Genomic DNA, 25,445 nt, shown 5'->3' with positions numbered 1-25,445 from the left:
GTGGTAAAGCCATGCAGTTAAGATGTACCCTTACTGCCCCCAAATGTTAACCCCTTTAGCGGCAGTGGCAGAGGGTGTACACATGCCTCGGCAGGAATTATACCCCCCTACCACTTTCAGTGGGAGCTACCAGACCCAATCAACTGATTAGGGTCACTCTGAGCTCTGTGCAGGGTTTCCACGGTTAAAGCAGGTGGTGATACAACACCTCCTCACTGTCTCATCAATTGCTCTCTGAAGTGCAATCAAAACTTGGATCGCTCTTTGGAGCGCATAGCTAGTTTCACAGTACCAGACCCATTTAGCTGTGTCAGGCAGTGTGTGTCCCCCTCTCTGTGCTTCCTCCCACTGCAGGGCACAGGAGAGTTCTTCTGACTAGATTGTTTAATTCTATGACTCCACTGAAGAAAGTTCCTCTCCCTTTCTATCTCTTGTATCAATGGGACAGGAAATGGTGGTGAACTGGGTCACCAGGACAAGAAATGGCAGTAGGCGCGATGGGCAGGAAATGGCAGCAGGTGGGGTCACCAGGACAGGAAATGGCAGCGGGTGGGGGTCACCAGGGCAGGAAATGACAGGATACCCTTACTGCCCCCAAATGTTAACCCCTTTAGCTGCAGAGGCAGTGGCAGAGGGTGCACACATGCCTCGACAGGAATTATACCCCGCTACCACTTTTGGCGGGGGCTACGAGACCCAATCAACTGAATAGGGTTGCTTTCAGCAGGGTTTCCACAGTTAAAGCAGGTGGTGATACAACACCTCCTGTCCATCAATTGCTCCCTGAAGTGCAATCAAAACTTGCATCGCTCTTTGGAGTGCACAGCTAGTGTCACAGTACTAGGCCCATTTAGCTGTGTCAGGCAGTGGGTGGGGTCACCAGGGCAGGCAATGGCAGTAGGTGGCGTCGCCAGGGCGGGAAATGGCAGTAGGTGGCGTCGCCAGGGCGGGAAATGGCAGTAGTAGGTGGGGTCGCCAGGGCGGGAAATGGCAGTAGTAGGTGGGGTTGCCAGGGCGGGAAATGGCAGTAGTAGGTGGGGTCGCCAGGGCGGGAAATGGCAGTAGTAGGTGGGGTCGCCAGGGCGGGAAATGGCAGTAGTAGGTGGGGTCGCCAGGGCGGGAAATGGCAGTAGTAGGTGGGGTCGCCAGATCAGGAAATGGCAGTAGGTGGGGTCGCCAGAACAGAAAATGGTAGTAGGTGGGGTCACCAGGACAGGAAATGGCAGAAGGTGGGGTCACCAGGACAGGAAATGGCAGAAGGTGGGGTCACCAGGAGATGAAATGGCGGAAGGTGAGGTCACCAGGACAGGAAGAAAACAAAAACCTAATTTACCTTCGAATTCCTACCACTGTCACCCAGAGAGGAAATCAGGAGAACTCTGACAGTAAACATAGCTATAAAAACCTGCCCGTGACTGCACCCTCCCTAATTCTATCCAAGAATAGCACACAGTATTGGATGGAGCTCTCTGTATCAAACCGGTACTCACAGTCCTCCCAGAACCACAATGATAATAATAGAGCTCCCATACCAGAAACGCCTTCGCCAGCCAATCTGAGCCGCGCTGTATTCTTCCCCGCGCCTGGGTGCACCCTGGATCGCTGTCCGTGCTCCGCTCTGCTCACAGGTTCCGCCCTCCGGTGGAGAAGACTGGAGCACGCTGGTCCTGTGGCTGGTATGTGGAAGGTGGAGTGTTGGTGGTCTCAGGGCTCGTGTCTGTCTTCTAGGTGGACTGTGAGAGCGCTCCATGGATATTATGTGTGACTGTGGACTGTCATGTGTTAGGGGAGAGCTGTATGGGACGTGTGAGAAGTGTCTCCTTTTCTCTGGCCTCATTCATCCCTGTACATTGTCCTAATGTATGTCAGCAAAGTACAGGCTATTCTTGTGAATGGATGTCCTATGTGTAAAAAACACGCCAAAAGACACTGCGCACCTTTGACCTCATGCACACAGGACGTTCTAAAACGCATTAGCTGTAGAATGCTGCATTAAAAACGTGAGTTTTGTCGTGTTTTATTAGCATTCTTGCATTAAATTTTTTTTCTGCGGATTTTAGTGTTTTTCAGCGTTTGTGTTATTTTAGGAAAATTATACTCCCACAAAATGTTCAGGTTCAAAAACACTCATAATGAGCATTTTTCAGCTTTTATCAGCGTTAGAACATTTTTACAGTTAAAAAACTTGTGAAACCCACTTGTTCTGGGGTTATTTTCCAGCCAGAAAACGCTCCTGCCAAAAAACACTGATTAACCGCTTCCAGACCGCCCTATACCAGATATACTGCTACAGGGCGGCACGGGTGCGCAAAATCACATATATATAAGTGATTTTGCATGAACGGGTAGGGGGCACGTGTGAACCCTACTCACACCGCCATTCGCAGCTGTCAATTACCGGGTCACAGCGCTCGGTGATTACCGAGGATCTCCGACGGAGAGGAGGACTATTTTGTCTAACAGTAATCCTCCCTGTCAGCTTGGGCACATGGCTCTGGATGGCTATGCACAGCTATCCAAAGCAGCGTGATTACAGTGAAGCACACAGACTTGGCTCCCTAGTAACACTCCCAGCACACAGTTAACCCTTTGATCGTCCCTCATGTTAACCCCTTCCTGCCCAGTGTCAGTGTTTTGGGGGTTTTTTTAGCGCTTATCACTGTATTGGTTTCACTGGGGATGTCAGTCCTTTCGTGTCAGAATGTGTCAGAATGTCTGTCGCAGTCCCACTACAAGTCACTGATTACTGCCATTACTAGTAAAAATAACGAAAAAAAATCCCAGTATATATGCCACCATTTGTAAACGCTATAAATTTCACGTAAACCAATTCATTTACACGTATTGGGATTTATTTTTAGCAAAGACATGTAGCAGAATACATTTTGGCATAAATTTATGACGAAATTTGATTTTTTTGATTTTTTTTACTGGACATCTTTCATAGCAAAAAGTAAAAAATATTGTGTTTTTTTTCTCAAAATTGTTTTTTTTGAGGTTTTTTTATAGCGCAAAAAATAAAAAATGCACAGGCGATCAAATACCACCAAAATAAAGCTCTATTAGTGGGAAAAACGGATGTAAATTTCATCTGGGTGCAGTGTTGCATGATTGCACAATTGTCAGTTAAAGTAATGAAGCGCCGTAAGGCAGAAAATGGCCTGGTCAGGAAGGAGGGTAAATCCTCAGGAGGGCAAGTTGAAGCCTATGTGTGCATGGACACATAGGATAACATGCTGGGGAGTTTACTGACTGTAGAAAAAAATGCCAGAAGCCAAAAACAGCCGCTGTAAAAACGTCCAGTGTGCATGAGGTTTATATTCACATTTAAAAGCGCCAAAAAAAATCCTCATGCTGCACTTTTCAGGCATTTCCATTAAAGCTATGGGAACAAAATCGCTTAATTCTGTCTGAAATGTAGCTCATGTGCTTTTCTAAGCAACAGGCATTTTCCTTCTAGTGACAGGACGCTCAACTGTAAAAACGTCCAGTATGCATGAGGCCGTATATTCACACTTAAAGCGTCATGTTTTCAAGAATTTTTTAGTGTTTTGTGGAGCAGGATTTGCAGCTTTTGTCAGGCATTTTTCAACTAAAAGAGGCGGAGAGCTGCTGTTTGAACAGAAAATGTGACAAAACGCCATAAACAAAATCCTCATGCTGCACTTTTCTGGCATTTCTATTAAAGCTATGGGGACAAAGTCGCTTAAATCTGTCTGAAATGTAGCTCATGTAATTTTCCGAGCAACAGGCATTTTCCTTCTAGTGACAGGACGCTCAGATGTGAACAAGGGCTATTGGATACAATGGAGTTTTGCTTGCTGAGTGTTTTTGAGCTACAAAACGTTGAAAAATCAGGTACACCTGTGCTATGTTCTCTCTTGTTCCAATAATGTGATCTACCAACATAAACTATAACTAATAATAAATAAACAATAAGTATGTGCGCTTGTGACTGCTTCTGCTCACTAGTGTCCCCCTTGGATGTGCTAAATTTGATAATTAATATACACAGCGCTGTCACCACCTATATAACTAAAATTGCATACAACACAAAATGTATTTAGTACAACACATACAATATTAGGAAATATTTCTCAAAGAAAAGAGAGAAGTCCCAAAAAGAAATTGCACTCAAAGTAAAAAACAGTCCCACTCTTCCTGTGTAAAGTGCACCATTCAGAAAAAGTTCCCCAGTGCATTGCTATAGCATAAATTCATCTGTGTACTTCATGCAAAGAAACTCCCATGCTCTCTCTGCACTCACCGGAGATTAAAGACTCTTTTTCTTTACAGCAGGGGTCTCCAAACTTTCTAAACAAAGGACCAGTTTGCTGTCCTTCAGACTTTAGGGGGGCCAGACTGTAGCCAGTAGGAGTAGAAAAGGTCTCGATGGCGGTGGGAATAAACAATGCCCCTTCTTTGGTGTCAGTGGGAGGAGTGGCGTACCATTGTTGGTGTCCTTGGAACTGATTGTTGGTGTCATTGTGAGGATTGTGCACCATTGTTGGTGTCATTGTGAGGAACTGTGCCCCACAATTGGTGTCATTGGGAGGAATTGTGCCCCTCCATTGGTGTCAGTGGAGGGAATTATGCTCCATTGTTGGTATCAAGTATAAAATAGTACCCCAATGGCCAGATAAAAGCAAGCAAAGGGCCGTAGTTTGGAGACCACTTCTTTACAGGATATAAGTCACACAACCTTTGGATATCACCCTCCTGGGTATCACCAGTGGTTTCCAGCCTTTCTGCTCCTTTGCTGTTGTCCTTTGATTCTTCAAGCCACAGCAGTGAATATTATTATACAGTATTTATAAAGCGCCAACAGTACGCTCAGCGCTGTACATTACAATGGGAGACAATACATGAGACAGTACAATAACAATACAATACGATACACGAGGGGTTAGAGGGCCCTGTTCCTTGGAGCTTACAATCTAGGAGAATATAATCCTCATAGAGGCCTAATAGTGCTCAAATAAAATATAGGGGGGCAAGAGGGGAAGCTGCCATAGTTCAGTATAAATGTATTAATAAAAAGAAAATGTCATTACACTCGCATTGAAAAAGAATAAAGACCACGTGTAGACCTGGAAGCTCCCCCTAAGCGTGAGCTCCACAAGCCAGAAGTGACATCACCAGGAGTCAAGCCCAATGCATTTCATCAACGTCTTCAAGTGTTTTACTATATAAATTTGGCATTGTATGCAATTTTAGTTTTATAGGTGGTGACAGCGCTGTGTATATTAATTATTAACAAGATACAAAACGCTCAATTGTGAATGGGGCCTGAGCAGTGAATATTATGTGTTTTTAATGTACGTTTCCTAGCCGTGTTTTGGGTGTCATTACAAGTTAATGGCATAGGAACGTGCAGGTGTGAATATAGCCTAAAGTGGAATGTCAGGTTGATCTGTATTACATAGTTACATTGGTCCAGCCTGGCACCTTAGATATACCAAAACTGTGTAATATGAGGACCTACCCAAATTATCCATTCAATCTATATCCAATCAGGCAGGAGGATGTTTATCATGGTCAGTTATGTTCCACAGGCATACAAACATTTTTCACAGCCAGTTCTGCCAACATTCTCTGATGTCTGTAGCAGTGTGGATTTGATTTAAATCAAGTTGATTTAAATCATGATTTAAATTTCTAATGAAAAGGCTTGATTTAAATCATAATTTTTAAAGAACTATCATCCCTGTCCCGCAGCAGCTCCTCCTCTGACCTGCTGTTTGCTCACCAACAGTCCCATTCACTTTAATGGGACGGCTGGTGATGTGGCAGTGACACAAGGTGAGGGACGTGGCGGCAGCAGGTGAGTGGATGCCTGCCAACAGGCGCTGCCATGATGGATCTGAAATGACAGGTGCTCTTTAAATGTAAAAAATTTGACTCATTCTTTCTGGTAGTTACAATCTTTAATATTTGCAAACCAAATGAAGGTTTCCTTTTTAGAATAATAAGCTGTCAGGTTAGTAAAACAGCCATATCAGAACCAATTTTAGGTTAATCTCACATAGTTGAACTACTCAAAATCTTTTATTTCATGTTTTTCCTCATGGTTACTATGAAATTGTGTGAATGCATCAATGCAGTGCATGTTATTTCCACTTGCAGAACTTGGATTCATTGAATGAGTTTACCAAAAATGTAAATATTGCAGAATATACAGCCTCATGCTACATAACTAAGCTCCATTTCATGCTGAATAAACTAAATTATCAATGTATCTTGGATTTTTACTCCAAAAGCATTTTCGTAAAATAAATTTGATAAAAATCAAAAAAATCCAATTTAAATAAAAAATAAATCTGTTTTTTTTTTTGTTTTTTTTTCTTAAATCATCGTTTTTTATCCACCCTGGTCTGTAGTCATCTTAAATGATACCTGTCATGAGAGAAACATAGAGGATGCCATTGCTGAGATCTGTTTCTGAAAATGCTAGCTACCCAGTATGACTACTGTGAGACACAGGCCTGAAACAAACATGCAACAAATGAAAGTTGGAACTCCTGGCTTTATAATTGTATTCACACATTGCTCTATACAAAGCTTCATAAAAAACCTATAAGGCTTAAGCAGGCAATACATGGATTGAAATATGGCTGGTTTTGCAGGAACCAGTCAAATTTCAGTCCATGTATGAGCAGGGAGTCTGTACAGAAGTCAATCTACAGGTTGACTTCTGTACAACCACCCTGAGAAATTTTCCCCACTCGATCAGCACTGCAGGCTATAGTGGGCAGCACTGTCAGTGTATTGTGATTGCAAGGAAGTCTCCCGTGGACAGAATACAATAGCTCAGCAGGGAGGATTCCTCCATCTACATTAACATTTGTTTGTTTTTTTTCATTCAACCTGCTGGTTGAACGAAAAAAAAAACCTCACCTATAGGCTGCCTTAGTCAGTAAACATATCCCTCCATTTCTCATAAAGAGCAAATACTTGCCCCACATGTATTGACGGGCACCAAACTGACAATCATCAGGATCGTGAAAGCTACTTCCTAATCTAGAATTGCAGGGTAAACCTAAAGAAACCTTAAAATGCCCCTCCCCCTCTACTAACACTTATGCTGATTTCCCTAATAAGAAAGATCTGCTCACTTAGCCATTTTCAGCTGACTCCAGTCATGTGATCTCCCGTGTCAGCCAGCGGCAGCTCTATAGGGGAGTGAGAGCTCAACAACAGCTGGTAAAGCTTGGAGTGGTGGCATCACCCATAGACCCCTTATGACCCATTCGTTGTTGGCGCTCTCTCCTCTCCCTGGCAGCTGCTGCAAGCTGACACAAGGGGGCCGATCACATGACTGGACCAGAGAGGGATGAAAGTGGGTAATTATATGTACATCTTTCTTACACAGGTTATTCAGTATAGTTGTTAGGAGGGGGAGGGAGCATTTTTAAGTCTCGTTAGATTTAGCCTGAAATTCTACTTTAAAGTTTAGCTAAAAGAAACCCCTTTTTTATATTCAGATAGAGAGTGAATCTCCCTAATTTGTCTCACACTCTAAGGACATCTTTACACTTGTGTTGCTTCCTGAAGTGCGGTCTGTGGTGGCGTTATGTCATTTCCTCACCACCTGTTTTAAAAACTCAACAACCCACACCACATGGTGGATCACTCTTCAGAAGGTATTGCATGGGGTTGTAGCGCAGCCCTTTTTCAGTTGAATGGGTCATGTTCAGCAGGTAGATACATTTTGCATCAGCATATGTACACCCCTGTCCACTACCGAGGGGGAGCGGTCGAGGGCACAACCACAAGTGTAACTGAAGTGTAATTGTCCTGATCACCAATGACACCAGAAATGAAAATGAGGGTAAATCCAAAATATCTGAATTGCCACCAGAACAGGAATAGAGGGGAAATCTTCCAATAAGTACATTTGTAGTGACAACTGTCTGAAAGGGAATTTCCCTCATGTTAAAAAAGATATCCTCTCACCTTCTGGACAAGAAGTAAAGGGAAATCTCTATAATTGGACACAGGTCCCATTCATATTGTTGCTTATTATGAACAAATGGTTAAAAATCCTGACGTGGTTCTTATAGATTCAGCGTTATCAGGAATGAAAGTGAGGCTAAATCCAACATTTTGAGTTGCCACTAGAATAGAGGGGAAATCTTCTAATGGAGACACAATCACTATGACAGTAGTCACTAGGACAATTTGAAGGGGGGAAACTTTCAGTGGGGGCTTAACAGCAAAAAGAAAATCAGACAACACTTGGGCTAGTAGTACATAGCCACATTCAACTGGACTAGGTCTGTAATGCTAAAAATATTCTGCCATCATCTAAGTGACTTCATTGGTTGCAATAAGTGTAAGGAATGTATCCAGCATTGATTTATTTATTAGCATGTGGCTAACTTGGACACCTCAATCCAGTCATTATTATGTCATGTAATGAGTCAAAGCAGATGATCATTATCCAGGAGCATTATGGTAAGTGTGAAAGTTTGTAATACTACCCTGTGCTTTTTCATCACTCATTTACCATTGTAGACCGCAATGAAAAGGAAACCACACACCAGTAATTGATCTGAAAACTCTACTGGGTTATCAGGTGGTAAAGCTATACATACATGGTGCACGCCTGGAACCTTTCTCCATGTTTGCAAGTTTGAAACATTTACCATTGTGCCTTTACATGTTGAGACAGATGGGTTACATTGCTGAAGAAACGCATTCTCCACTCCAACATTTTAAAAACCTAGTTTTGGCTTAGGTAAACGTTAAAGTACATTGTACATATTTCGGTGTTAGAGGACTTGAAAATGTATGCTAGGAAGGTGTTTCGTATAAAAATAAATTTGATTTTCTCATATAGTCATAGATCTTTGCAGTATGTACAATCACCAGACCGGAATTCCCCAAGGCGTGGAATCTAAGCCCCGACCTGCTTGTTCACCAGGGCCCCTGATGGTGGGGACGGACTTGGAGCAGGCCAAAACCAGGTCGCAGCCCCTGGGTGCTCCCAGCTGTGGTAGAAGCACTGGCCAGAGGTGTATAGCAGGTGAGAGCCTGATGTAAGGAGGTAGAAAGAGCAGAGTCGGGCAGGCCGGGTCAGAAGCGGTGGAGGCAGAATGGTACAAAACAGTAGACAGAAGGATAAACTGGTCACAATCCGGGGACGGTAACAGGAGATCAAAACGCGCAGGAATTAGACAGGAGAATGGTCAGGTAAGCTAGCGATCAGAGCAGGAGACAGTCAGCGAATCAAGGTCAGGCAGGGTCGGCAACAAGGCAATCTAATTCAGGAAACACAGGATACAGATAAGACCATACGGCAATTAGAGCACAGACCTGAGCTGTTTAAATAGGGCACCCTGATTGGTGCCAGGCACGTGTCTGCAAGTGCGAATGGGCGACCGCCGCTGCCGTCGCGGGTGCCCAGGTCCCAATGATCGCACGCTAGTGCAGCCAGGCATACCGCGCATGCGCAGACCCGTGCGCAATCGTGGAAAGATCTGGGGTCCCTGACAGTCATTTTTCACCATTTTGTGGGCACATGCAGTTTTGATGTCTGACATTCATTCCACTAGCTCCACACAACCTTCATCTTTTATTGCGTTTGTGTGCACTCAAATTCATTTGTTTGTTTGTTTTTTTTTAATATACATTTGATAAACCGCTGTACAAATATGGTGCGACATAAAAAAATTGCAGCAACCATTTTTTTTTATGCTACAGAGCCTTTGGTTTCATAAAATACATAATGTTCTGGATGTTTTAAGTAGTTTTATACTCAAACATTAAAATTTTAATGTCTGCAAAAAATGTAATAACTCTGGAGAAGAGGGTTAAATGTAAAAATAACTGGAGGAGAAAAGGGTTAATCAGGCACTGGAATATATGCCTGCAAAATCCTTGATTGTGTGCAATTGTACCTGGAAGAATTAATGTGGTGCGAAGACACAATAAATATTAATTTGACTGATAAAGTTTATGTGGAGCTTTGTCATAAGATAAATCTGTGTAATATTTTTATCCTACATCTGCAGGGGCTGTCTAGAGCTAGGTTACAATGGCTGTAACTTATCACCTTGAACTGTTTCCTGAACATAAAGTGACTTTACTTTTATTCAAAGATGTTAAAAATGCATCAGGACTAAGAAAGAAAGCAATTGATGGAACTATTGATGGCGCTTTACTGAATCCTGCAATGGTAAGAGGTTAAATTGTTGCTGTATATAATCCTTAACCGCTTCCCGACCGCCCTTTAGCAAAAATACTGCTACAGGGCAGCACGGGTGCGCAAAATCATGTATATATACGTGGTTTTGCATTTCCGGGTAGGGGGTGCGCGCGCCCTACCCATGCCACCATTCACTGCCACGGGTGTCAATCACCGGGTCCCAGTTGGTGATTACTCGCCGGCGCCCGGTGATTACCAAGGATCACCGACAGGGAGGAGAACTGTTTTGTTTACTAACAGTAATCCTCCCTGTCAGCTCGGGTACACTGCTTTGGATGGCTGTGCAAAGCACAACCATCCAAAGCAGCGTGCTTACAGAGAAGCACACAGACACTGCCCCCTAGTAAAACGCACATAGTTAACCTTTTCATCGCCCCTCATGTTAACCCCTTCCTGCCCAGTGCCATTAGTACAGTGTCAGTGCTTTTTTTTTTTTTTTTTTTTTTTTTTTAGCACTGATGACTGTATTGGTGTCACTGGGGATGTCAGTGACACCAAGTCAGTTCCCTCCAGTGTCGGAATGCCCACCACAGTCCTGCTATAAGTCACTGATCGCTGCCTTTACTAGTAAAAGAAAAAAAAATCCCAGTATATAACTTTCACTTAAACCAATTAATTTATTATTTACGTATTGGGATTTTTTTTTTAGCAAAGACATGTAGCAGAATACATTTTGGCCTAAATTTATAGCAAAATTTGATTTTTTTAAAAAATTTTTACTGGACATGTTTAATAGCAAAAAGTCAAAAATAATGGGTGTTTTTTTTCTCAAAATTGTCTTTTTTTTTTTTTCTTTTTTTTTTAATAGCATAAAAAATGCACAGGTGATCAAATGCCACCAAAGAAAGCTCAATTTGTGTGAGAAAAAGGATGTACATTTCATTTGGGTGCAGCGTTGCATGACCGCGCAATTGCCAATTAAAGTAACGCAGCGCCGTAATGCAAAAAATGGCCTGGTCAGGAAGGGGGGTAAATCCTCATGAGGGCAAGTGGTTAAATACATTTCCTTACTGTTTTGTTTACTTATGCAAGTTCTAATACTTACACCCAATGTCAAAATGTGCCACACTCTCTCACCCCTCACACATTCCCAGAAATCCCAGAACTTTGATCGAGAAAACCACTTGTGTAATCTAATGTTTATGCAGTGCAAATTTCCAAAGTACTCATGATTTTGGTGTGGAACCATTCACAGAAATGCTGCGGTTTACTTCCAGGATTTCGATGCACACACCTGCAGGCACATATAGTATGAAAAAGCACACTGTTTCTGTAAATGCAAAGAACGAACTTCAATGTTCCACAATGCTTTAAAAGAGAAGTATGAGGTTAGCAAAAAAAAAAAGTTATACTTAACTAAGTGGATGCAGCATCAGTCTGATGCTGCTTCTGTCCCCTGCTGCTTCTAAGACTGCTGATTGCTCGGTTCTCAATCTTCAATGAGCAGAGAGCCAGTGACTTTAAGTCACTGGCTCTCTGCTCTGCCGCTCCAGTGCTCACTGAAGTGCTTGGCTGTGCAGGGGGTGAGAGTGGCTGGCTCAGCCTCTCAGAAGCTTGCTGAAAGGCTGAACCAGCTGCCTATTCAGGTATCTGGGTGGATCCCGACTGTACTGGGTGGATCCCACATCTACTGAGCATGCTCAAGTTTATTCCATTCTTAGCTGTTCATTTCTTTCTTTTTTGTATCTGTGCAGCTCACATGATCATAGAATCACACATGTGGGCGCGGATAAATGACACCACACTCTGTCCCTCCTCCTCCATGCCCGCTAAACACAATGGAGGCAGAAATTACATGTTGATTGATAGAGGCTTCACCTCACTGTAATTCTAAGTGCATACAAATAATAGACATTTATTTGATGATAATTATGTATTTTTCCTTTGCATTCCAAAGTTAGTTTATTGCTTTTTTTGGTTGTGGGTTTTGTTTTATGGTGTTTTTTTATGTTTACCTTCAGGCTGGAAAAGAGCTGGGACACATGAGAGCAGTATATCAATTCTTTTATTAAAATAAATACAGTACCATCATCCATATACTCAAAGAGAAGAGATCATGTAAATTAACCTCTTGACACCAACACCTCCCGGCCCTTTAACAGTTTCAGAAGCCAGGGCGGGGTTTTAGGGTCATGTGACCGCCGTGATTTGCCATCACGGCGGTCACATGATCGGCAAAGGTCTTGATCGAAAGGGGAGATCGGGACCTTTCTGGGAGTCGTGGACAGATATGCTTGGAGCGTGCAGGGCACGTTCTCTCAGCACATATGTATTTTCTAATTGCACACAAATATGCGGTCGCTCGGCGTCAAGCCCCAGACGCTGAGAGGCTACACATTTCCGTGCGATCAGCGTCGAAAGGGTTAGACGGCTCAGGGATTTTTTATTTTCATTATCAAAATTGGATGGACAGATCAAGGGAGAAAATATGATGATATCCATCTCCCAAGATTCATCTGTGAGGCCTAGGCAACATGTGGTTTGGAGAATAAATGTATATTTATCTTCACAATGCAAGATGTTTTAGCACAGTATATTGTGCTATCAGATTTTAGCACAGTCACCATGTTTGACAGTTAGCATTATGAGTTCTGCTCCTGTTTCACTTTTTAATTGTAATTGCTCTATAAAGTAAAAGATCGTGTTCTGCGATTCTGTAAAATATACAACACAAAACATTTTGCTGCATAATATTTCATAATTGGTAAAATTGTATGATATTCCATTTAACATTGGTGGATACTTTAGTGTTTGAAGTACTATTAAAAGGAAATTGTACTCTACTAAGCCAGCTAGTACTAGCCTAAACTTCCAAAAGATTCATATTTTTTACCAAACTGCTATCAGGTAAGATTCGTTAAAATAGATTTATGATAAAAAGTAATCCAACCAATTATTCGGTAACTGTCAGCATCACCAAATTATTACGTTTTTAAACATGAACACCTGTTGATTTGATTAAGTACCTATATCCATGAAATTTTAAAGTGCCTTTTAGTTACCCTTTACCAGATTTTTGTAAAGCGCTGTGCAAACTGTTGGTGCTATATAAATCCTGTATAATAATAATTTTTATTTTTTATCTTTGGAGATTGTAGATCCACTTCAGGTTCTTATTGCAGTAAACAAAGCTGTCCATTTACACCTGGTGGGAAAAATGAAAACAAGAAATCTTAACTCAGAAATTATATTCAATTTATCACCAACAAACAATGTAAGTATGGCTGTAAATCTAACACCCACAATGTAATGTATAGTTAATAGCTTTATTTCCAGGGAGTGAATGCAAGAGAAATCTTTGTGTTCCACAAATACAAAAAGTTGGCTGTTTAGTGTAAAACATAAATATATTTTGTTCTACTTCTCCCTTAGTGGTACATCTTTACCTGCCTAGATGCCTATTTGCAGTCTTTCAGACAGACTATTTTTTCTTAGGAGTCTATACCACTTTATCTCATATATAGAACAGGAATGAGGTAGGATTTGACACTTCAGAAAGTACTGTTGTAGGCCTTGTGAAAAAGTTTCTTGCCAAAGGAAAGGGCTATACAAAACAAGTAACTTGTAGGCCTCATTCACACTGGCACTGTCAAACCTACATTTATATGCATGTGGAGGACATTTTTAAACATATAAAAATCCATGTAATTATTTTTCAACCATGTCATTTAAACTGCATATTTACTTGTATTTAGGTGCAGTCACTTTAGCTGTGTTTAGAAAAAAAATTGAATTCTATGCTTCCAGGATCTGATTAGAAACTCTAAGGGCAGGTTTACACCAGGAATTACACAGGAACGTGCTGTACCTTCCTGTGCAATTCACACGCAGTTCTGTGTGGTGTGATTTCAGCCCATCTATGTGGATTGGGCTGAAATCGCACTTCACCGTAGCAAAAGTAGCACGTACACTCCTTTTTGGAAGCTCACTGCAACCAGATCACATAGAACTTCTGTACCATGCGATTCAGTGCAGGCAAACACACTGCATGTGCAAACTGTGTTTGGGGTTTCATCAACTTATTGACACCCACTGCAGATTGCAACTGCAGTTCATTTTTTTGTTGTGTGGGAAACGCGCATGGAACGCAGGTTTCTCGCACCGCGTTCTGGTGTGAACTGGCCCTACATGCATACAAACATGGCTAAACCTGCTTTAAAGCGGTAACATCTAAACACAGGAAAAAGTTATCTTTGAAACATAAAAGTTGTTTCTACTTTTTAGATTACTTCTGCATTTAGAAAAGCTAAACACAGGACTGCCAGTGTGACTGAACCCTTAAACTACATTCACAGCGCAGTGATTAATGGAGTGCGAATTGTAGTGGCAGGAACCTCCTCTTCTTACAGGAGGAGGTGGCCCGACCCTTGACTTTGCTAAACAAAGTAACTATTTGTATATCGGGGCCCTGGAGCAGAAGAGGGAAAGAAAGGGCTGACTTGATGCTTTACAGTATTTTTGGATAGAGACATTTTCTCTGAAGTGGAACTCTGTCCAAAATGTTTTTATTAGTTTTTAGATATGGATAGAGTAGGGTAGAGTAGAACCTCTGTCAGATTTGTTTTTTGATTTCTATATCCCTGCTTGCAAAATATTCTTACTACTTTCATATCATCAGGAAGTCGGGTCATGAACAGCAATGAAATCTAGACTCTGGTTCTAGCCCTCTAAAGTTCTGCTTTAAAGTGGAAGAAAAGGCTAATAAAACTTTGCCTAAAATTATTGCCTTCGCTGTCCTCCTACCTATGCTGCATACTGTTTGTAAAAGGAAGCATCATAAATTTTTATTCATCTTATGTACAGTCACGTAATTCAGAAGCAGTGCCTCCCCTGTGTCAAGGAGCGCTCGACAACAGAGCTGAATTCATGGAGCTGTGATGTCATCCGCCAGTTTTATGGCCCCTCCTTTGTCAGTACTCCCTCTCAATGCCTGCAGTAGCAATTCTCTGACAACAGGGAGCCAATGCATCTGAGTCACATGGTTACAATCAAGCTAAATAAAAAATAGGTATTTTCATTTCTCTCCTTCATAAACCATATGTGGTATAGGTATGAGGAAGTGGGAGGCAACATTTTAAGTAAGCTTACACTCACCAGCCACTTTATTAGGTACACCTGTTCAATTGCTTGTTAACACAAATTGCTAATCAGCCAATCACATGGCAGCAACTCGATGCATTTAGGCATCTAGACGTGGTGACAACGACTTACTGAAGTTCAACTCGAACATCAGAATGGGGAAGAAAGGGGATTTAAGTGCCTTTGAACATGGCTTGGTGTCAGGGCTGGGCTCCTGCTACTTAACGAGCAGCTCTTTTCTTTCAGTGCTCAGAAGCTGCTCAGCTGTCACTTAACTTCTTGCCGACCGCACATAGCCGAATGACGGCTTCACCGCGGCTGGCCAGTTCTGAGTGGACGTCATATGACGTCCTCCCAGAACGCGCTCTCCTGCGCGCCCCAGGGGGCGCGCACCCGGCGATCTCCGTGATCGCTGTGTCCTACGGACACAGCTGATCACGTGATGTGGTGAAAGGCCGATCCCACCGGCCTTTTACCACGTGATCAGCGGTGTCCAATGACACGCTGATCACAGGGAAATGCAAGTGCCGGTTCTCGGCTGCACTTTCCTCACGCTGTCAGATCGTGAGGAAAGTACTGCCGAGAACCGGCAGTTGTCAGAGCGGGGATCGGCACCGATCATCAGGGCACTGATGATCAGTGCCCTGATGATCGGTGCCCAGCAGTGACACCCGCAAGTTCCGCCCAGCAGTGCGCCCACTAGCCCCGCCCACCCGTTCCCAGCAGTGCCCCCACCTGTGCCCAGCAGTGCCCCCACCTGTGCCCAGCAGTGCCCCCACCTGTGCCACTCTGCAGTGCCACCTACCTGTGCCCAGAAGTGCCACCTACATGTGCCCAGCAGTGCCACCCACCTGTGCCCACCAGTGCCACCCACCTGTGCCCACCCACCAGTGCTGCCCACCAGTGCCACCCACCAGTGCTGCCAGTCAGTGCCACCAGTCAGTGCCCAGGGGTTGTGCCAGTCAGTGCCGCCAGTCAGTGCCCAGAAGTGATGCCAGTCAGTGCCGTCTATCAGTACCCATCATCAGTGTCACCTATCAGTGCCGCCTATCAGTGCTGCATATCAGTGCCGCCTATCCGTGACCCCTAATTAGTGCTGTCTATCAGTGCCGCCTATCCGTGCCACCTCATTAGTACTGCCTATCAGTGCCCTTTAGTGCTGCCTATCAGTGCCCATCAGTGCCGCCTATCAGTGCCCATCAGTGCCGCCTCATCAACGCAAATCAGTGAAGGAGAAAAAATACCTGTTTGAAAAATTTTATAAAAGAAACAAATAAACTTTTTTTTTTTTTTCAAATTTTTTGCACTTTTTTTAATTTATAGCGCAAAAAGTAAAGCGCCCAGTGGCGATTAAATACCACCAAAAGAAAGCTCTATTTGTGAGAAAAAAATGATCAAAATTTCATATGGGTACAATGTTGCATGACCGCGCAATTGTCAATCAAAGTGCGGCAGCGCTGAAAGCTGAAAATTGGCCTGGTAAGGAAGGGGGTATAAGTGCCTGGTAGGCAAGTGGTTAATTACCAGATGCTCGTCTCCACAGTGACTCACCTAGATACCATTATCTGAGGGGTGTTCTTGATCCTCATCCTCAGATGTACTTGCTGCTGCCCATCTCTGTGATTTCCATTTACTTTTTTCCCTGAAGCCTGGTGCCCCCCCCCCCTTCCCCCAGGTGGAGAGGTCGTTAAGGAGGGGTACAGTCAGGGCTGGGCTCCTGCTCCTTAACGAGCAGCTCTTTTCTTTCAGTACTCAGAAATCGGTTAATTACCAGCTACTCATCTCTCCACAGTGACTCCTGGATACCATTACCTGCCTCGTTAGTCTAGCCTACAGCCAGCCCTTCTTGCTATTTTAGCAGCTTATGTCTATGAAATACCTACAGCGCAATGGATCTCTTATACATCAAATATTGCAGCTAGCATGTATTGTGTTCCCACATATAAACCATAAATCAAAAAAATGCAGCGCAGTACTATAAACTCAAATAAAGTACTAAATAAATCAATATACATATGTGAATAGAATCGTGCTTTGTGACAATAATATGTGCTACATTAAATGAATATCAACACATATATGTAAATAAACTACATATACCAGTGCTAAATAATAATGTATCCAAATACCAAATGAATTATATAAACGGTGAACTGTCCCTTTCATACTCCAAAATTTTCTCATGTGCTTATGTGATATGCCTCCTGTGCATCATATACCATCAAACGCGTGTCCCAAAAAAAAAAAAGGTATCAGATTGCTGGTGAATTGTCCCTTTAAGACCACTGTGCTCCAAGTGTGAATATACACACACACAGGTTGCTTCTGTGTCACCGCTTCTGTGTTGTCCACCTCCGACACACTATTGCGCTCACCTTCTGGTTTGACCTGAATATTCAACGTGTTGTGCATTCAGAGATGGTGTTCTGTACACTTTAGTTGTAACGAGTGGTTATTTGAGTTACTGTTGCCTTTCTGTGATCTTGAACCAGCCTGCCCCAGTCTGAACCAAGTAAAAAATAATATATACACAAAACAGGCTAGACAGATGATATCCTAATACTCGACGTGCTTCATCAGCTTTCACTTCTCCAGGAGACAGTAATATTCCATAGAATGTCTGTGGAGAGGCCATATCAGTTAATTTAAAAAAAAAACTACCAAAACTCACTACATGGAGTAGTTTCGCCAAGAAAACAAAACCGTCAGAAACAAAACTTACTAAGTATAATGTACATCAAAGTTACATATTCTTTTCTGGCAAACAACGTTGGGAGACAATGGGAGAGGAGGCACGGGGCATGCTCATTTTGAGAGCTGTGGAAAGGGTAGGGAGCCACCACACAGAGACCATATCAAGAAAAAGTTGGGCCAGATTGAATAGGATCAAATGATTGACTGAAAACAAACAAAACTGCGTCCAAAAGTACATGGTCTACTAAAAAAATATAGTTCATATAAAAATAAAAAAAGTGAACTATGTCATGGGCCACCACTAACAAGTGCACTAAATAGAGACCCGAGAAAAACAGACAGGGCCATAAAAACTGGAGAATCAGAGAAAGTGCCAAAACACCAGAGTGCTATAGGAAGAGTTCCTGAATGACTGTCAGAGACCTAAGTAAAAAGTGAACTATGTGATCCTCGATAAAGGATCGAGAATAAAGAAAAAAACACTGTGTGTGAACAGTGAATAATCCAAGTAGAACATAGAAAAAGAAAAAAGACCAAACATAATTGATCAAGTCTCACAATAGGGTAACCCAACCAATGAAATTACACAAGAGTATATATAGCATAGCAGAAGCATACCTGAAGGTGGAGATCTCTCCTGTTGTATCCCAACGTTGTTTGCTAGAAAAGGATATGTAAATTTGATGTACACAGACTGTACTTCGTAAGTTTTGTTTTATTATTAACTGACATGGCTTCTCCACAGATATTCTATTACTGTCACCTGTAGAAGTGAATGCTGATTCATAAAACGCGTTGAGTGTCAGGATATCATCTATCTAGCCTGTGTTGTGTATATATTATTTTGTAACATAATTTTCATATATTGACATGCCCATTGGCATTTTATTGTGTTTTTAATTATATTTTATACAATACAATTGAATTGTTTTTTAGAGACAAATATCTGTTGATTTGTTGTTTTAAGTGTAGTCTCTTTAAAATCCCTTGGGCAATTTAAGTAATTGAAAGTCTTCATAATTTAGGGATTGAGCTACACTCCATTCACTGTACCTGGGCTGTTTTTTTTTTGGTTGCTTTAACATTGCAATGTGTTCACTGTACTCCAATGGCCTCTACAGTAACCAGATCTCAATCCAATAGAGCACCTTTGGGATGTGGTGGAATGAAAGATTGGCATCATGGATGTGCAGCCGACAAATCTGCCACAATTGTGTGATACTCTCATGTCAATGTGGACCAAAATCTCTGAGGAATGTTTCCAAAACCTTGTTGAATCTATTCCATAAAGAATTAGGGCAGTTCTAATGCCCTGTCCGGTACTAGCAATCGCCTAGCCTTTACTTTTTTACTTAAAATAATTTCCCTAGTATTTTAGCATAATTGTTGCGCTAGATGAGCAAAATACAGATTTGCTTCAAATCATTTTGAGCTTTTGAAAAATATTTAGCATTGTGGCCTCTAACAGGCAACAGCCATAATACTGAACAGTGCAGTCACTTATGGCCTCAAAAAGCTTGATCACATACTGTATTTCTTAATCCTTGTTGTCACTTCCCTCATAATGGCTCCAGATTTCCTGTGTTTTCTGAGGCTGAACTGAAGGAGCTGTCTGCTCTTCCATCATGTGACAGAAACAATATTTTTTTCATAAAAGGGAAGCCATTAAAACATCTCTCTCTCCCCTTGGTCTGACAATATTGAAAAAGTGGCCCCTTTAGTTTCAGAATTCATTTTGGCAATAGCTGTTTTGTCCCTTGGTTAAAGAACATTAAGAGATTTCTGCTTTGAAAAATGGACTCCAGTTTCTAACCAACCTAGAACAGATAAACATACATTGGCAGCTCCAAGATACTGAATTCATTTGTTATTTATTTGGATTTTTAAACAAAATATGTGTATATGGACACATTGCAATTCGGTGAAATTCACAGTATATTTGAACTCTCACCTTGTAAAACAACCCATTCAGTTTAAAATAGAAATGAAAGGCAAACCATTTGTGTATACATATGGAAAATTCTAAATACATATTTTCTTATTTTATAAGTGATCACATACCCTCTGTTCTCACCTGCATAAGAGCTGGGGGAGGAGAAACAGCAGCACCCTGATCTTCCCAGTGAATAGCTGTGGGGGGGGGGGGGGGTTCAGCACAAGCCTAATTATTGGATTAGCTCCTGGCACAGCTAGAAAACTGACCAATCTAGTATGGCCAGTTTTTAATAGGAAAGTAGAACACCAGAGATTTCACACAAAGGAGGCAATACAAATGGAACAGGATGCTTTTTCATACAAGTACATGGTACAGCAGGCACATATCAGGAATATGAAATGTTGGGTTTACATATTCTTTAATATCCTTTTAAAAGGTATCCAGCTGTGTAGGGGAATTCACCCCACTTTTGTTTTGTGCTGGGGAAAAAATGAGTTTCTTATTTTTGTGGAACCAATTGTGCACAAAAGTAACTCTGACTCTAAGCAGGACTTTCTAATTGGAGAAGTAAATGGAGAAAGTGCTGTTCTTTATAATTGCCTTAGGGTTGCGATGGAATATAGAGAGGATTATACATAATTTTAATTGACCTTTATTTGAAGCCATTCCCTTTCCTTGCTTCTCTGTACTTAGAGCAAGACAGCAGAAACTGGTATTATTTTAAGAACAGAACTGTGTTTTGTTTCTATTCTTAGTTGTTATTCAGCTGAATGTATTCATTTGTTAAACAGATAATGTCATTGTACTTTTGTCTTGTACAATATTTTACAGCTGTGTGTGTAGCCTTTTTGTATAAACAGCTGCGTGGTTCAACCCAGGCCCAATGTAAGGGAACATAAAAAACAGTTGTGTAGTATGTGTGCATTTTTATGCAGCACAACTCGCTGCACCTCTAGTCTTCACAACACGTTGAGGTACATAGAGTGTTTTACCACACAGTAAGTGTGAACAAGCTCCAAAGTTAAAGTGGTTGTAAAGGCTGAAGGTCTGTTTACCTTCATGCATTCCAAGCATTAGCATATTATGGCTAAAACCTTGGCTGCAGGAAGAAAAGTTTAATTCCACTTTAAAAAGATAAAATAACAGTGGGTCTGATGTTTGAAAAGTAGGCTAACAGGAATATTTTAACCAAAATCCACCTTTTCGTTTTCAACCAGGAATCTGAAATGCAAATCGGGAGAAAAGTCCTTTTTGCATTCATGTTCCAGGTTAACGGTGTCTCAATGTTTAGAAGTGTAAACATCAGCATGACAGGCTGGAAACTAGAATTTTTAAGAGAGGCCAGCAGTGGAGGCCTGCATGTCACAAAAGATTCCCTTTATTATTTGCTTAAAGATAAAGCTGAACTTCAGGAAAATATACAAAAAGGTATTTTTTCATACAAAATAATTTGCATAATTGTTAAATGTAAATTAGCAGAGTTTTTCATGATGTCAGCCTCTTTGAATGGCAGCAGTGAGACAGAGACAAAGGGGTCCAGTTGTACCAGGCTGTATTGCTTAGCTGTGATTACTGTGGCTTGATTTCTGGCCAGGGTGTCCAAATCTCAAGATTGGTTGAACACAGAAGTCCTTTGGCGGAGAAAACAGTTCACATAAGGCATATGCATACAACTTTGTGCTTAGCTGTTAGCTTGGAGTTTAGCCTTTGTTACAATGCAAGGCCCTGCTGTGGGTTGGCACTAATGCAGAGTGCGGGGATCTGGCATGTTTATTGTGAGGGGAGAAGACTGTGTTTACAGCTTTTACTGGGTTTTGTAATCCGGGATTGGGGCCTGGAGCATGAAGGCTTCAAAATGTTTTGGTTGGGATGAAGCCTTCAATCGTGTGTCCGGGTCTTGCTAGAGACCTGCAGGCCTTGTGAGTGCACAGGTGTGCAGATTTGTTAGAAGTCAGGCCTGACAATAGCTCAAAGCTCTCATTTAAAGACAGAGATAGGTGTGTGCTTCAGCCAGGAGACGTGAACTAATTGGACAAGACTCCATGTTGGACTCCATGTTGGAGACAATCCCTACCTGCAGGACTGGGAGAGTTGGGACCGCTGAGCTAGTCTGCAGGACTGAGAGATGTGAGGCAACTAGCGAGTCTGGGGGAATGGAAGGAGTCTGTAAGGCTCTGGAAGAGTGAATGAGCCCAGTATACCTGGAGAACCCCAAATGAGAGGCCAGACATGGGCCTGGGTAATTTGGTGCTGCAAGAAAAGACTGAGTGAGCCAAGAAAGCCAGAGAGCTGCAAGCTGGACTACAAACTGAGAGAGCCAGGTGGCTTGGTACTTTCTGTTATCTGTTTTTGCTGGAGAACAACCCCTGCATGGTCGACTCTGTCTGTGGACTTTTCCTTTTTTTTGCTTCATAAAAGAAGTCCGGAAAGCTTTTAACCACAGTTTGGACTGGCACAACTCAACACCAACACCACTGAACTAAAGTTCCCCCATATCACACCTTACAGTATTTACATTTTGCTAATCACATTGTAAACATGCAGATTCATAAAAATAAACAATACTTTCCACTGAAATGCTATACAATCAAAGCACTTCTGGACAAATAGTCTTCTTCCTTTCTCTACATGAGGAAATGAACCTGTATAAACACGATATGTCTAAAAAAAGAAAGCTTACTAATGTCTTTTCCATTTAGATTTCGGAAGCTTTTAGAAAGTTTGGCCTGTCAGACAGCGATTCTGGAGTTCTTGTTGTTTTAACTGACGATGGGACTAAAGCCTTGAATTCTCAAGAAATAACCTCTCACGTGGACGGCCAGCAAGTACCTCTAGCAGAGCTGTCACAACTAACAGACATCACGAAAGTGAGAAAGGTACTTGGAGGCATTAGACGAGTACTTTTATTTTGAATGTATTGATTGGTACTGGTTGGAATACCATTGGAGAGATCTGACGTAATCGCTCATGTGTACCCTGTTATCTGAATTTCAAGAAAGTTCTACAGGACTCTTGTCACAAAACTGTTCAATAAGAATAAAATATAACTCTGTATAACTCCCTTACGCTGGCAATGTATCTTAGTGTGCAACCAGCCAGTCTTTCCTCAGGACAATCACTTCTTCCTCTTTCATGATATCCAATATTTGAAATGTCATTAAACCCAAAATCTTAAAAAATGTATTTTCATGCTATTTTGCATTTCATACATAGGGAATTAATTATTATCAAATTAGATGTATGCTTGCCTGTGTCCCTGCTGTAGCATGATATTCTATGGCTCAGCCGTTGCCATTTTCACTGTGCATATTTCAGCACTGGGTGCAGTGAACAGGCAAGCTGTGCAGAAAAATGAAGACAGCTCAGACTTCCCTATATGCCATAGTAGATTTTCTCACAGATGTAGATGCTAGCAGCTTCTCCCACTGATTGTTCCCCGTGGATAGGAAAGATCATGTGACTTCTCTACAAAACAGCAAAATTAAAGTGTTACTAAACCCAGGACCCTGAATTCTCTATATCTGGTCTCCCACAGTACACAGAACATGGAAATGCAATTATTTTAGTAAATATAATCTGCTAAATACCTTTTCTCATCAGCAGTTAGAGCAGTCTTGTGACTTGTACCAGTGTCCAGCCGAGCACTGGTTAAAGATTGTTAGAAGAGTTTTCATTTTCCTTTCACTGTCTTATGAGATTGCATAACCCCTGACCCTCTGTCTGGACAGTGCTGATTGGCCCTATGCTGATCACATGCACCCTCCCAATAAAAAGAAAAAACTAGCAGTACACACCAAACTGAGCATGTGCAGAGTGTCCCCCGAAACTCTGTTCTATCAGGAGATGAAATGGGGAATGTGGAACAAGGCGCAGATCAGAGAAGACAGGATCAAGCATCCTTTTTACACAGTTCAGAAGATTAACCCCTTAAGTTCCACAGTGAGTATAACAAGCATGCTTCACTGCATTTACAGATTGATTTTACTGTTGTGATTTTTGTAACACTTTAAGGTAAACAAAGGCTTTTTTTTTTAAGCTTGACCTTTTTAAGTTTTACCCCCTTTATGACCAGACCATTTTTTTGCTATTCAACACTGTGCTACTCATTTTTTGCTATTCATGTGACAATGTGCACAAATTAATTTTATATATTTTTTTTTTTTAACACAAGTAGAGCTTTCTTTTGATGGTATTTGATCATTGCTGGGTTTATAATTGCTTATTATATTATAAGCAAAATAAAAGTGAAAATTTTGAAAAAGAATTATATATTCCACTTTCTGTTATAAAACATATCCTAGAAAAAAAATCAAATCAAAGTTTAGGCCAAAATGTGTTACATGTCATTGCTAATTTTTTTTCTCAATTATTTTTACATGCTGTCACCAGTGCAGTACAGCGTCGTCATATTACTGGTGTGGCAGTAATCAAGGAGACTGACTGGTGACAGTAAAAAAAATAAAAAAAAACTTAAAACATTTTTTTAAATAATTTTTAAGTTAATTCAACATTTTTTGTAACATACTTTTCTTTTTTTTCCTTACTTTCATCGGAGTAGTTCAGTGTCACCATAGTAAGACTGTACTACTCTGGGGGGTTGATCAGGGGTTATTTTTTTTTTTTCATTGCTGTTGCAATGATGATCACTGTAACAGCAATGTTTTGAACTGTCATGAATGGGTTACATTTATAATAGCTGTGATTGGCTACAGCTAATCACATGGTATAGGCTGCTGTGATTAGTCCAGGTACCATGTGATAGCTGTGGGCCAACCACAGCATCACTCTATAGGAAGCACAGCTGTTATGAATGAGATTCATTCATAACAACATTGCTGACATTGTGATCATGTGATTGCATAGCGTTACATGATCCCCAGGCTGCTCAAAGCAGCTGGGCACTGGGAGCCACAATCAACTGGTATTTACAGATAGCATTTTCAGATGGAAGTAAGTAATAACAGCCTCCATATTTCTCCATGTAGGTATCCTTTAAACCAGAATTATCTAGTATTTAATCCAGCACAAGCTTTCACGGCTTGATTAGTTTTGAATTTGTAAATAATTTGAATTTTAATAGCAGTGTCTTTATTTGCAGATGTATAAACTGACCACAGAAGAAGATAAAATTGGTTCTGTATTGGACGCTGTAATCTGTAGAATGGCAGTGAAAGATATATTGTGAAGAATGTATTAATGCAAAACTCCAGAGAACTGGTGGGAACATTCATTTGTACTTTATATATTAGTATTGTGCTTTGTACAGTTACATTTATAATCTATTGTTTTTGGAATAAAAATAGTGAAATTCTATGTTTTAATAATTTTCTACATTTGTTATTGATAATTAATGTTTTACTTTCAATTGAAGTTCACAGTGAACACATATAGCTTCAGTCTCACAAGTTACCTGCTTAAACAATGCACATAATCAGATTTGGGCAGATAAAGTTCTAGGCAAATTTTCACGTTTCTTCAAAATATGAGGAAGAAAAAAAATAGAACTTAACTCCACTCCCACTTAAG

At 41.3% G+C, this 25,445-nt stretch overlaps 2 protein-coding genes across 3 annotated transcripts in view; one reads left to right on the top strand and one right to left on the bottom strand.

Moving 5' to 3' along the window:
* ALG10 (ALG10 alpha-1,2-glucosyltransferase) overlaps window positions 1-1,760 on the bottom strand; it is a 31,871-nt gene extending 30,111 nt beyond the window's left edge. Inside the window, exon 1 of the mRNA XM_089684894.1 lies at window positions 1,533-1,760. The gene's annotated coding sequence lies outside the window, so the exon portion shown is untranslated. The remainder of the gene's footprint in view (window positions 1-1,532) is intronic.
* TPRKB (TP53RK binding protein) lies at window positions 1,269-25,232 on the top strand. 2 transcript variants are annotated; one of them, XM_089684915.1, is made up of 5 exons: window positions 1,269-1,291; window positions 10,017-10,180; window positions 13,302-13,424; window positions 22,619-22,795; window positions 25,018-25,232. In XM_089684915.1, exons 2-5 carry the CDS (start codon window positions 10,040-10,042, stop codon window positions 25,102-25,104), a joined length of 528 nt encoding a protein of 175 aa, XP_089541041.1. In that variant the 5' UTR covers window positions 1,269-1,291; window positions 10,017-10,039; the 3' UTR covers window positions 25,105-25,232. The 2 variants fall into 2 exon arrangements, with proteins under 2 accessions (XP_089541041.1, XP_089541033.1); XM_089684907.1 differs by lacking the exon at window positions 1,269-1,291 and adding an exon at window positions 1,548-1,676.
* Window positions 25,233-25,445: the final 213 nt, after the last annotated feature.

Source organism: Staurois parvus, unplaced genomic scaffold, assembly GCF_062004578.1.
Source record: "Staurois parvus isolate SC_StPar_1 unplaced genomic scaffold, SC_StPar_1.0 ptg000019l, whole genome shotgun sequence".
Classification (NCBI taxonomy): Eukaryota; Metazoa; Chordata; class Amphibia; order Anura; family Ranidae; genus Staurois; species Staurois parvus.
This window is presented reverse-complemented; position numbering and strand designations above follow the sequence as displayed.

Bases quoted from the DNA above. Each gene is read 5' to 3' on its own strand.
- TPRKB (XM_089684915.1), top strand. From the start codon at position 10,040: ATGGCTGTAACTTATCACCTTGAACTGTTTCCTGAACATAAAGTGACT. The intron at 13,425-22,618 runs GTAAGTATGGCT...TTTTCCATTTAG, and splicing joins ATTTATCACCAACAAACAAT to ATTTCGGAAGCTTTTAGAAA. The intron at 22,796-25,017 runs GTACTTGGAGGC...CTTTATTTGCAG, and splicing joins ACATCACGAAAGTGAGAAAG to ATGTATAAACTGACCACAGA.